We start from the raw sequence: 12,574 nt of genomic DNA, 5'->3' as shown, positions 1-12,574 counted from the left end.
CAAATGAATAGACACTCAGTCAGCCGACACTGATGCTCTCATGCCAGAGAGCCTGGTGAGGACCTGGACTGACACCCCAACTCTTCTCATTGTTTGCTGATCCTCTGCATCTTCCTCACCAACCTCAAACTCTATAGCCACATCTTGACCCTGGTGAGAGCCACAACTTCCCACTGCGACCCTCTCCCCAGCCAGCCGTCAGCTCCACCCCAGGAGAAGCCTGCCTTGGTTCCTGACCCCATCACCGGGTCTGAGTGAATGGACTTGGAGCCTAAGGCTTGAGACTTTAGATCTGACACTTGAGCTTAGCACGCAGAGGGAATGTCTGTCACGAGCCTGTCACGATTCAGTGTGTTTGCAGGGCCTAGAATTCATCTAGAATTGTTTGCTGTGGATTGATTCTGTCTTTTGCAGTGCCTAGCATTAAGGATGGTCATTTTCTTGATTAAGAACCCATAGAGTGAAATTGTGTTGAGTGACTTAAGTAAAGAATTGAAAAGGGCAGAAGCGCATGGACATTCTTTATTTCTCCCCCTCGACTGCATAAGTCGCACCTTTTGCCCTTCGCGACAAGTACTCACATACAATAACTCTTCTTATTTTTCATGTCTACTTTACACACAAGGAAACCGAGATCCCTCAAGTAGGGCCCATGGATAGTCAGAGACAGCACTGGAATGTTTTAAAATAGATTTTTGGTGGGGAGGGGGGTTTCACAGCAAATTTGGGTGGAAAAGAATGGAGATTTAGCAACCCCCTATCCCCTCAAACATCACTGTCCCTCACAAGAGTGGGCGTAGAATGATAATTTGGACCCAGAGCCTATAGTTCTTAATTCCTCTCACTCTGCCTTGCTCGACCTACTGAGTTTCGGGAAACCGGTACCACAGGTCATTGCCCGCGTGTGCGACACAGGCCACAGTGTGGGGAGCCCCAGGTGCCTCAGCTGGCCCTGTGGCTGGACACACAGCTCATCATACACAAAGGACAGATTGTGGATCCTTATAAGAAAAAGCGATCTGACTAAATGTGTGTTTCCCCAGACGAGGATCCTGTGTAAGTTTCTCACCGAGGGCTGTCTCTGGAGAAAGCTGCAGGGAACCAGGAGAACAGGCCGGGCCAGCGGAAGAGGCAGGGAGGAGAGGTGGTTCCAGAAGTCTCTGGGGCTTCCTACCACCCTGATCCCCGGAGGAACTCTGGGCACTGACCCAGATGGTCCTACATGGAGGCAGGGGGCCAGGCAGCTGTGCCCTCCAGGGTGTTGAACTCTCTGGTCAGTCACGGGTGGCCTCCTTGGGTGTGTGTGGGGGGGTGCAGGGCCAGGAAACTCCCAGAAAAGAAGAGAAGGAGGGCAGATGTGGGGGCTTTGGAGCCAATACCTGGCTTTTTGGGAGTGGGGTCCTGAGTCTGGGAGGGATCTGGATGGGACACCAACATCCTCTCCAGCCCCTGCGTGTTGGTCTGTGTCCTTGAGGTGCTCCTGTCTGGCTGGGGACGGGGAGGAGACCCATTCACCCCTCATGGGAGGCCCCAGCCAGGGCCAGGGGAGCCAGGAGGTGCCCGTGAGCCCTGGAGGGAGGAGAGATGAGCCAGAAAGACTCTCCTAGGAAGCAGCCCTTTTTCCCTGAGAGGCCCAGGGAGGCCATCCAGGAGGAGGAGGCCACAGGGCCATTTCTGTAGGAGGACCCTGAGCAAGTGCCAGAGGCAGGAAACAGCAGGCCAGGAGGGAGCTTGGAGCTACAAGAGCCGCGGCCTCCTCCCATCATGGCCTCCTCCCACCCTGTCCTCAGAGTTCATGGAGGCCTGCTCTGTTCTGAGGCTGCTCTGGACCCAGGGCGCAGCTTGGGGAGAGGGGCTGGACTCTATGGGGCCCAGTTGGGAAGAGGGACATGGGGCCAGACGGCCGGCTCTGAGGAGCTCTATGCTGGGGCCGTGGAGGACCTGGGGGTCTCAAGAGTCACTTAGAAGGATGCTCAACATTGCGCTTTACAGCAGCCACTCAGGCTGTGGCTTGGAGTTGGTGAGAGGGACCAGCAGGGGTGGCAGTGGCAGGGAGCCAGGCCCACACAGCTGCCATGACCCCCCAGCACCCCTCCCCTGACTGCTTTGGCCCAACCTCATGGTCCTGGGTGCTCCCTGGCCTCCGCCCACCCTCAGGGGAGCCGCCTTGGGTAGGAGAGTCCAGAGGTGGGGCCCAGCAAGGGCGAGGGACCCTTCCCCCGGACTGTTTTAAAAGCCAGCTGGTTAGATGCCGGGGTGGGACCACGGCAATGCCCCGAGATGGGGAAGGATCACAGGGGAAGCGAGATGGGCTTCTAGCATGAAGGAGTGGGGTCCTGGCAGCGGGACCGCCAGTAGAAACGCAGGAGCTTGTTGTAGGAGTCGAGGTTGCTCTTCAGGCAGAAGGCCACCTCCTTGTCACAGGCACACAGCTGCTGCTCGCACCAGCTCCCCGTGTGGGCTGTGGGTGGAGGAGGGGGCCGTTGAGCCGCTGCCTGGGAAGCCCAGACAAGACCTGGTCCAGGGGCCCCGGAAGGCCGCCCAGTCCCTGCTCAGCCTGGAGGTGCCCCCAAAGCCATGGGACGCCCTGCGTGTCTTGGTCCTTGCCTACTGTCACCCACCCACTACACAAGTATGGAGCACCCCACACCCACACGGCTGGTCCTGGAGGGAGAGCACTGAACAGAACGGGTGGCCGGGGTTGGGGGACAGGGATGAGATGGCCGCAGAATGAGTGCACACGCAGGGCTAGAGAGGACGAGTGGAACCGCGGTGAGGGGCCACGGGAGCCGCAGGCTGGCTGCAGCATCTCCTCCTTCCAGGGAGAGCTGGGGAGGGCAGGGAGGGAGGGGCCAGGATGGAGGAGAACGTGCAGACTCCAGGCCCGAGGGACCACCTGCCTCCGTTTCTGTATCTGGAAAGTGGGGTTAATGACGGGGGCTGCTCAGAAGGCCGTGGTGGGAATTAAAGAGTACAAAGTTCTTAGCCTAGAGTGGCTATGGCTATTATGCAGCCCTTAGTTAGCCGGGCCTGGCGGTGCACACCTATAGACCCAGTGAGTCAGGAGGCTGAGGCAGGAGGGTTCACATGTTGGAGGCCAGTCTCAGCAACTCAGAGAGACTCTGTCTCAAAACAAAAATAAATAAATAAAAGGGCTCGGTGGCAGAGCACCCCTGGGTTCAATCCTCAGTACAAAAACAAAACAAAAATAAATGAAGCCTTCAGTCACCAACCTCTGCTATAAAAAAAGACCTTTAGATTCTCAGCCTGAGGGCCAGCTACCATTCCCCCGTGTTGGTGGCACTGTGACCTAGGCGCTAGGTGACCTGTCCTTTGGAACTCTGTGACCCAGGGAAGCGCTTCCCCGCTCTAGTTTAGTGTCCTTGTCTGTGCAACGGAGGAGATCGGGGTCTTGCTGCCCCCTTGTGGGCTGTTATGAGGATCAATAATGGTGAAGGTAACAGCAGTGCCAAGGGCAGCCCCGTGGGTTTCTGAGCGTGCTCAGTGGCAGCCGTCCCGTGAGGCTTATTCTGTTGGTTTCATTTGAGTTCTTGCAATAACTATAAGGAGTAGATTACAGATAAGGATACTGAGGTTCAGAGAGGTTAAACAATGTGCTGTGGTCACAGAACTGATCAGTGCTAGGCCTGGCTTCCAGATGCCAAAAGGATCAGACCTCCCGCTGGATCTCTCCTTGCCCCGCACCCATGCCTGCTTCTCCTCCACAGCCCAGCTGCTGCCACCAGACACGCAAGAAGAACAGAGAGGTCAAGTAGCTTATGCATGGCCACTCAGCCTTCAAAGGCAGTGAGGGCCAGAACTCCCCGCCCCCAGAGCCTCCAGCTCTGACCCCAATACCCAGGTACTCACGGCACTGGACGTCCCCCTGGGAAAAGGTGTAATTATAATGGTCCCTCTTGGGTCTGCATTGGTAGGTCCTCAGGTGTTTGTAGCAACAATCATGCTTCTGGCAGCACCTGGTGGGACAGGCAGGGCGCCCAGCTGCATGGGTCACTAGCTCGCTCAGGTCTCTGGCTCTTCCCACCCATGTGCCCACCTGGGAAGAGTCAAGGATCATAACAGCTAACATTGATGCCTCTGGTGCCCTAGGCACCTGCCGTGACTGAACATTCTCTCTTAATCCTCGAATCCAACCCAAAGCTCGATGGAGGAAGTCAGCCTGTAAGCGGTGGCTCAGGGACATGCCCCCAGCCCTGGTGGGCCTCACCCCTGGGTGAGGGCCAATTCCCAGGGTGGTTGAGAGGATCAAATGAGACTCAGCAAAAAGAGGAGGGGGCTTTGAAACACATCGTACAGTGGCATTAGGGAGTGTGTAGGGGGAGGTGTCATTACTAGATTAGAGGACAGGAGCGCAAGAGGGTCAGACCTGCAGAGACCTGGGCTACCACCTAGAAGGCCAACTCCAGCAGGGTGGGGATTCAGGAGGGGCTGTAACATAGTAGGTGCTCAGCAAAATGAATTCATTAAATGAATCCATGAATGGAGAAGAAAGGAGCGTCTCAGGCTAGGACTACGGGCCTGGGAAGGGGGTTACCAGTCTGCGGCATCTTTGGGCTGGCCTCTGCCACCAAGTCCGCAGTAACAACCATAGGGCCAGTAGCTGAAGAGGGGTATCTTCTTGGTCACTTGCCGGACCATCTTGTTCAGATTCAGGAGGCCTCCCTGGGCTGGAGTCAGACCTGGCAAAGAGTCCAGCAATGAGGAGAGGGGACGGACGTCATGGGGACGCCGTGGGCCCCAGGGTGACCTCTGCTGGATGAGGGGATGGTGAACTTCGAAGGATAATGAGGATAAAACAACAACTACGACCATGACCAAAAATACAGTGCTGTCTGGGAGCGCTGAGCGCTTACCACGCCCTGGGTTCAATGCCCACAACCAAAAAATAAGATAAAGAAAATAAAAATATCATGACAGTTATATTTTTATATATTAAGTGCAGGTCTTTTTCTGTATTGACTTATCTCCATCCCAGGAGATACATGCTGATTTTTTAAATAAATAATCTTTTTATTTTGGAATAACTGTAGACGTACAGGAAAGTGGTAGAAATAACACAGAGGCCCCCGCGTCCCCCCATCCGGTTTCCTCTAAGGTATCACTTTACACAGTCACGGTGCATTTGTGAAAACCAACGTGGGAACAACAGACGCCTTTTTGTTGTTGTTGTTGTTGTTAGGTGTGGCTGAAGGTACCGTTTTTGATCCCTGGTTTCAGGTGAGCCGACTGAGGCTCAGCGACTTGCTCAAGGTCATGGGGGAGGTGGCAAATGGAATCAGAATTGGAACCAGGGCAGCCTGGAACCTTCTCTGTCTCTGGCCTTGATTCCCTTTCTCAAGGGGAAGAAGTCCAGTGCTACCCCCTCCACCCCCCAGGGCAGTTCCAGTGTGAAAGAGCCCGAGTGGCTCTCCCGGGAGCAGTGTGACCTAGGAATCCGCGGTTTTCACTTCAGTCACAATAGCTGCGGGCTAGAATTGATCATGAGGGGAAATCCACTTCATTGGGGGAGAGGAACGTGTCAGGCTGAGTTGGGAGAAATAAATACATTAAGTCAGGGAACTGGGGGGGGGGGGCACGACGGGAGGAACAGGCAACACAAGAAGGTGACAGAATTGGACTGTGGCCCTGAGCAGTTGTTCAAGATCATGGGTCCTGAGTGTCCAGGTGGAGCCCAGGGTCTCACAGGGAGACAGGGCCGGGCAGCCCCTCCAGGTGACCATGGTACCCCACCCTCAGGGAACAAGGCTGCAGTGAAACTCCTTAGGCACACAGGGGTTCAAGTGAGGGGTTGGGAGGGACTCGTGCAGGGGACAAAGGCTGAGATCACAAGCAGGTGGCCTTGGGCTGCAACTAGAAGTGAGCAGACTGTGGTGTCCCCTTGACATGTGGGAGCCCACACTGCCACTCCCGTTTGACCCCGGGGCTCTAGCTGAATGGGATGCTAAGCTTTGACTGTTGATGAAGGGTCCCAGGCTCTCTGGGATCATCTGGGATTCCCATCAGGAATTCAGGGATTCCCAGATTCTGTGATAAGGAACCCCAGGGCAACCACCTTGTAGATCAGCCAAGACCTGAATCAGATCCTTGCCCTTCTTAGTGGCCTCTGCCCTCTTTTCCTTGCCTTCCCCCTCCTCTCTTCTTCTCTCCCCTCCTCCCCCTCTCTCTCTTTATCATAATTTTTGGGGGCTACCAGGGATTGAACTCAGGGGCACTTGATCACTGGGGATGAGCCACATCCCCAGCCCTTTTATGTATATTATTTAGAGACAGGGTCTCACTGAGTGGCTTAGCACCTCATTTTTGCTAAGGCTGGCTTTGAACTTGAGATCCTCCTGCCTCAGCCTCCAGAGCCACTGGGATTACAGGTGTGTGCACTGTGCCCAGCTGTTTATCAAAAATCTCAGTGAGGACAAGTCCAGCCTGAGAAATTGAGCACATGCCATGCATACAGGGGCTTTGGTGACCTGGCTTAGCCTGCTAGCAATGCTGTCCTGATAGCCTTTCCTGGTCTCAACTGCCCCCAAGAAGGTGGCGGGGCAGAAGGAGGTACTGTATCTCTGTGCACGAGCCGGGTGTTATTACTCACCACGGCTCACACCTGCTCCAGACGTGGCATCGGTGTTCTTATTAGTTCCTCCCAACATCCCTATGTAGGGGATGCTTTGTACCCATTTAACAGATGAGGATGTGGCGAGGTTGGGGGATTTGGCCAAGGAGATGGTGAGGTCCTGCTTGAATGCAGGTTCGTCTCTACACTATGTTGCCTCTTTACATCTGAGAGACGAATTTTTGTAGCTTGTTTGCAAATTTTATAACGATTTTCACTGTAACCTCAGAGGAGTGTTGCCCTTCAGTTGTGAAGAGTCCCAAGACCGCATAAAATTACTTTTTAAAAAAACACAAGACCACGCGGGGCATGATGGGGCACACCTGTAGTCGTAGCGGTGCAGGAAGCCAAAGAAGGAGGCCCTCGAGTTGAGACCAGCCTCAGCAATTTAGCAGGACTCTGTCTCAAAATAGTAAAAAAAATAAATAAATAAAAGGGCTGGGAATGTATCTCAGTGATAAAATGCCACGGGGTTCAATCCTCAGGGCCAACAAGAGAAAACGACAACAACAGAAACCAAGACCTTTTAAAGTCACTTATTTTGAGATAGAGCACGAAAACCAAAGCAGGAAGTAATTTGCTCGTGATCTTCACATTTGGTCTGTTGAAGACTTGGCGGAAGCTGCCCCAGCCCCGCTTCCCACCAATGGTCAATGGAACCCCTTCCCTTGCCCAGTGGTAATGAACATGAAAGGGCTCTCCAAGCAGAGCGCTGTGCGTGTACGGAAGATGGCTAAGGTTCCATCAAAGGATCTGCATGAGCAAGTGGGAGGGTCCCATTTCTGTAACTTGTGTCCAAACCGCCACAGGGGTCAGCCCAGCAGGCCCTCGGGCTGGGCACACCACCCAGTGTGGCCACCTGTGGCTCTCTGACCGACGTCACCATCCTAGGGGACTGGCAGCCACTGGTGGCTCCTTGTAGGGGGTGGAAGGGTTGGAGGACCCGGTGCAGGTAGGGGTCATGGAGGAGTGTGAAGGGCCCATCCGCATCCCGCCTTCCTCCCCAGCACGGGTCCCGTCCCCACTCACCAGCCGCCACCAGCAGCCCCCACAGCAGGGCAAGTCTCATGACACCAGCTCAGTGCAGCGCAGTCAACTTCCAGAAGCGTCCCGCCTGCAGGCTGGGCAGGGGCACGGGCACTTATACCAGATGCACCCGCCCAGCCTCGCCCCCACCAGTTCCAGCCCCAGCTCCAGGGGAAATGACCTCTGCTCCTTCAGCTTCCTCTTTTCTGGGGTTGAGAAATGGTAATTTTGTTTTTAATATCTGGGTTATTTCCCCCCTTTTCTCTTTTTTCCATGCAGCCCTGGGAAATCAAACCCAGGACCTCATGCACTCTAGACAAGGCTCTACCATGGAGCCTCATCCCAGCCCCACTTTCCCTGTTTAATAAAAGAAGCATAAATTCAATTTGAAAGATTTAGAATAAATCAACAGCAAGAAATTTGGAATCACCTGCAAATCCATGAAATATTCATATTTTGGTGTATGTGCTGCTGGTCCGATTATTGTCCATCTGTCAATCATCTACCTACCACCCATTATCTATCTTTATAACTCCATACTTTTCCCCAGCCAAACTAGGAAAGAGTTACATGTAGTACTTTGTAGTCGGTCCTTTTCACTGACTGATGTGATTTGAGGGTGTCATTTGAGCTACATTGTTGAATATTCTTTTGCAATAACATTTTGAGAGCTGGCCTCCAATTCCACTCTAAGGCTCTACCATTTATTTGATGACTCCCTTATTGATGGACACGTGGGTTATTCCCAATTTTTTACTGTCCTAGTGAAGCGAAAGAACTACCACGCATCTTGGTTCATGTCCAGAATCCTTTCCTGATGTGGACATGCTGAGTCAAAGCCCGGCACAATTTCAAGACGATTGGGTGTTGTCAACGAAGCCCCAGCGTATGTGTGAGAATCTAATGAGACAAAAGGTGTGTGGACCCAGCCCAGCAAGGGCAGGCACGGCTGGCAGGATGCGCTGGGCATTGCACAGGGCCATCAGCCTTGAGAGTTCCAAGGAACTGTAGAAAGTGGTTTTTTGGTGGCCGGGGACAGTTACTCTGTTTTGGACATCATGCCCAGGCCTACCTCCTTGCTGCTGGCTAATCAGTTCACACCAAAAATTGTGTTGGCAACAGTCTCTGCTGGAAGGTTCACTGTTTCTCAGGTCCCCTCTCTCTCTCCTCTCTCCCCTCTCTCTCCTCTCTCCCCTCTCTCTTTTAAATCCAATTTTGTCTTTCCTCCTTAACTCAGTAACCAACTGGCCACCTCATATGGGAGAAAACAACCTACATGCAAAATAATTAAATAGCATGCAAACCAGATGTCTCTGACATATTCTTTTTCAAAAAAACACTTCAGGGGGGTATGATTGGCATGCAGTTAACAACAAGCATTCAACGTACCCAGCTCGATGAGTTTGGGGATGAATGTGCACCTGTGGAGGCATCACCACCAAGAAGACCACGGACATGACCTCACCTCCAAGGCTTCCTCCCATCTGGCATAGTCTTTGATACCCCTCCCCTGGGCATGCTCAATACGCATTCCTTTCCACTGTCCACGGGGTGCTTTACCCTAAAAATAAATAAGTAAAGCTCACCAGGGCACAAGGCTATGTCTCCCTCCCTGGAACTCTTTGGACAAAAGCAGAAGTAGCAGAATCCCAGCTCTGCGCTGGTTGCAGGGAACCTTTCCCCACTGAGCGAGAAAGCAAATACGGATGCTGCAAAGAGCCTTAAGCACTCCACTTCCCGGCACCTCCAGGGCCCCACAGTGCTTCATCAGGATGAGTTTGCAGCCAGAGAGACCTGGTTCAAATGGCGGGCCCTTCTCTTGCCAGCTGTGGGACCCTGGGCAAGTCACTTCACCTCCATGGGCCTTGGTTTCCTGATTTGCACACCGGGGCCAGGGGTTCCTCCCTTCTCTGATTGCTGTGAGGTCTCAAGGTACTGGGCACAAGGCACACTGCACCCACCTCGCTCCCTGAAAGGTGCCATTAGGCCAACGTGACTCTGGGGCTGTCATTAGGTGGAGGTCAGGAGGACCAGGGAGAAGGCCTGGCCTCCCCAACACCCCAGCCGCTTAACATGAAGCAAGTTGTTTAGCTCCATGTTTTCTATCCCCCTGACCCCGTGTAAAATAGGTGGGGACGGTGCCCACTCCATAGGACTGCTGTGAGGGTTTATGGAGATGGTATATGCCATGGTTTGGAAATGGTTGGAGGGAGCTAGGTCCCCAGTATGACAATGTTAACAGGTGGTGAGACCTTGAAGAGATGGGGCTTAGCAGGAGGTCATTACTGACTCTCCCTGTCTCTCTCTGACTTCCTGTCTGGACATGTGATCTCTCCCTCTTACATGTGTTCCTGCCATGATGCCATTCATTGCAATGTGACACAGTCAAAGAGGCCCTCACCAGAGACAGAAGCTATGTGGTTGCCCAATCTAGGTAAGCCTCTAAAATTGTGAGCTTAATAAACCTTTTTTCTTTCTAAGGTAGAAGACCTCAGGTATTTTGTTATAGTAACTGAAACTGGGCTCATACAACACGTGAAAAGGGCTTGGTCCATAGCTGGAGACCAATAAATGTGGTCTGTGGTTACTCCCATCAGCAGCATCAGTATCATCAACCCTTCTTTATCCTCATCATTACTGTTTATCTAAATAGAATAAATAGCTATCCTTTTCTTTTGTGTTGTCTAACCTGCTATTCATCCTATGCCTCATCTCAGTGTGTTTTTTCCTTCTATAAATTTGAGCTGGGTCTTATTTTTATCTTCAATGATTCTCGATGTATTCACGCTTTCCTTGATCTTCTTAAACATATAGATGTTGTTATAACTTTCAACCTTCCTAATTCTATCACTGGGGTCATTTCTGGGTCTTTTCTTATTGTTTGTTGGCTTCTTTAGATTTCCAGAAGTGAATTTGCTGTGGCCCAAGGTGGTGAGATGTTAGACTTCTCCATTCTCTGAAAGTTCACGTGGACTTAGAACCCCCTGCTTCTGCTGCAGCTGCAGTGTCTTGGAGCCTTTCAGACCTGAGTATCTCAAGACTTGCCAGAAAGTCTGTGCTTTGGGGTCACTGGTCACAGCTGGAAAAACCCTGCTGACCCTGCTGGGCCAGAGTCAGCAACTCTCCAGGTGGGGGGTGGAAGGGAGCAGGAGGGAGCTTGGATGCTGGAGAGAAGTCTCTAATATTAACAGTCACCACTGTGCGGGTCTCGCCAGGTGCCAGGCCCTGGGCTGTTACCTTGTTTGTTTCCACAGCCACGTTAGGAAGGAGAGGCAGCTATTCCCCTTCTATAGGTGGGGAAACTGGGGCTCAGGGAGGTTAGGAACTTAGGGTCACAGAGCAGGTACATGGCAGAGCTGGGGTTAGCACAGGTGCCTGCCAGAGGCCACCCATACTATGTGGGGTCCTGCACTTCACATCTTGGGATGTAAGCAGGCACTACCCTCGTCCCTAGTTCACAGAAGAGTCTCTATACAGGTGTTCCCCCAGGTGCTTCCTCACACTCCCAGCCCAGACAGGTGTGGAAGGGAGAGCATCCGGCAGAACCTGCAGCCTCAACCGCACTGCAGGAAGGAGAGGAGCCTCCTCCTCCAGAGATCTCCCATGAGTGACAGCATGATCTTCCAATCAGTGTCCACAGCCCTCCCCTCCCTGCAAAGCCCCGGTTACCAGAACAGACGCCTGCCTGGATCCCACCCATGAGGGTGCAGCTCAGAAGCACAGCAACTGTGCAGGAGCAGGGACCTGGACTTCTGGTCCTGCCAGGGGGGCGGATGCTAGGGGAGACACTTGAACTTGGCCTTGGTAGGAGGGTGACCACTCTTTCTCAAATGTCTGTCAACCACAGAATGGATGATCCACGGTGATCGGGACGAATCTCATACACATGGCAGGATAGAGGGCGGGCTGTCAGGGATTCCATCTTAAGGACGTCCCAAAGTCAGGACAGCGGTTGCCCACAGATATGCATAGTGACTCCAAGGGTCCTTAGAGGTCGTTGGGGTGCTGCTGATGTTCTGTCTCTGGGTGTTGGTTGCATGGACACGTTCAACTGTGGAAAATTCATCTAGTAGCCGGGTCACGGTCTGTGCATTTTCCTGTCTATGTTATCCTTCAATACCTTTCCACCATAACAATGAGGATGATGATAATTAAAAATCACCTGGGCTCAAACCTCAGCAAGGAAGTCCTTCAGTGGAGCCTTCCAGATGGGGGGTGTCCTAGATAGTGAAAGGAAAGCCACCGAAGTGATATCACACAGCTCTGGCTCCAAATTCTAGCTTAGTAAACGGGTTGCTTGGATCATGTCACTTGATCTCTTGAAGTCCCATTTCCCGTCTGAAAAATGGGGCCCATGGGACCCTGCAGCCTGGTCATGATCATAGGTAGGATGATTGGCCCACAATAGAGGGTCAATAAAGGCATGACCCCTGGTGACCCCTCCCTCCAGGAGGAAAGAGGCTGACAGATGGAAGGGACCAGAATGCGGACTTCCCTCTGTGGGCAGGGAGAGCCATGTTTCCAAATGACAGAGCTGGTCACACGCCTGGGGGATTTCCATGGCAACCTCTCAGTTTACTCAGGGTGATTGAGGAAGGCAACTTCAAACTCCCTTAAAACCCCTCACCAGCAGCTTTGAGATGGCCACTGCCGGAAGGTTCTTGGTTGTTTTCAAGCCAGCCCAGCCCCCACTGCCTTTCCCAGGGCAACGGAGCCTGGCATTCAGAAGGAGGCTTGGGGTCACACAGACCTGCCTTGGATCCTGACCCCCCACTTTTCATCATCGGCTAAATGGGTGGGAGGAATGGGACAATGTCAGCGGCTCGGGCTGCCACAGGGACTCCAAGACAGGACCCAGGGCAAGCAGGGCACTTGGCCGTGTGCCTTGTTTACAGTCAGCGGCCACTAATTGTTGTTGGT

The 12,574-nt window shown here is 53.0% G+C and overlaps 1 protein-coding gene across 1 annotated transcript; it reads right to left on the bottom strand.

Moving 5' to 3' along the window:
- Positions 1-504: 504 nt before the first annotated feature.
- On the bottom strand, positions 505-7,739 carry Pla2g2d (phospholipase A2 group IID). Its single transcript, XM_076863279.1, has 4 exons — positions 7,658-7,739; positions 4,556-4,700; positions 3,871-3,977; positions 505-2,461 (listed from the first exon to the last, which is right to left on the bottom strand). The coding sequence occupies exons 1-4, from the start codon at positions 7,695-7,697 to the stop codon at positions 2,316-2,318; spliced, it is 438 nt and encodes a 145-aa protein (XP_076719394.1). The 5' UTR covers positions 7,698-7,739; the 3' UTR covers positions 505-2,315.
- Between the last annotated feature and the right edge of the window lie 4,835 nt (positions 7,740-12,574).

The sequence above is a fragment of the Callospermophilus lateralis genome, chromosome 7, assembly GCF_048772815.1.
Source record: "Callospermophilus lateralis isolate mCalLat2 chromosome 7, mCalLat2.hap1, whole genome shotgun sequence".
NCBI lineage: Eukaryota > Metazoa > Chordata > Mammalia > Rodentia > Sciuridae > Callospermophilus > Callospermophilus lateralis.
The sequence above is the reverse complement of the archived record's forward strand: the minus strand, read 5'-3'. Positions and strand labels throughout refer to the sequence as shown.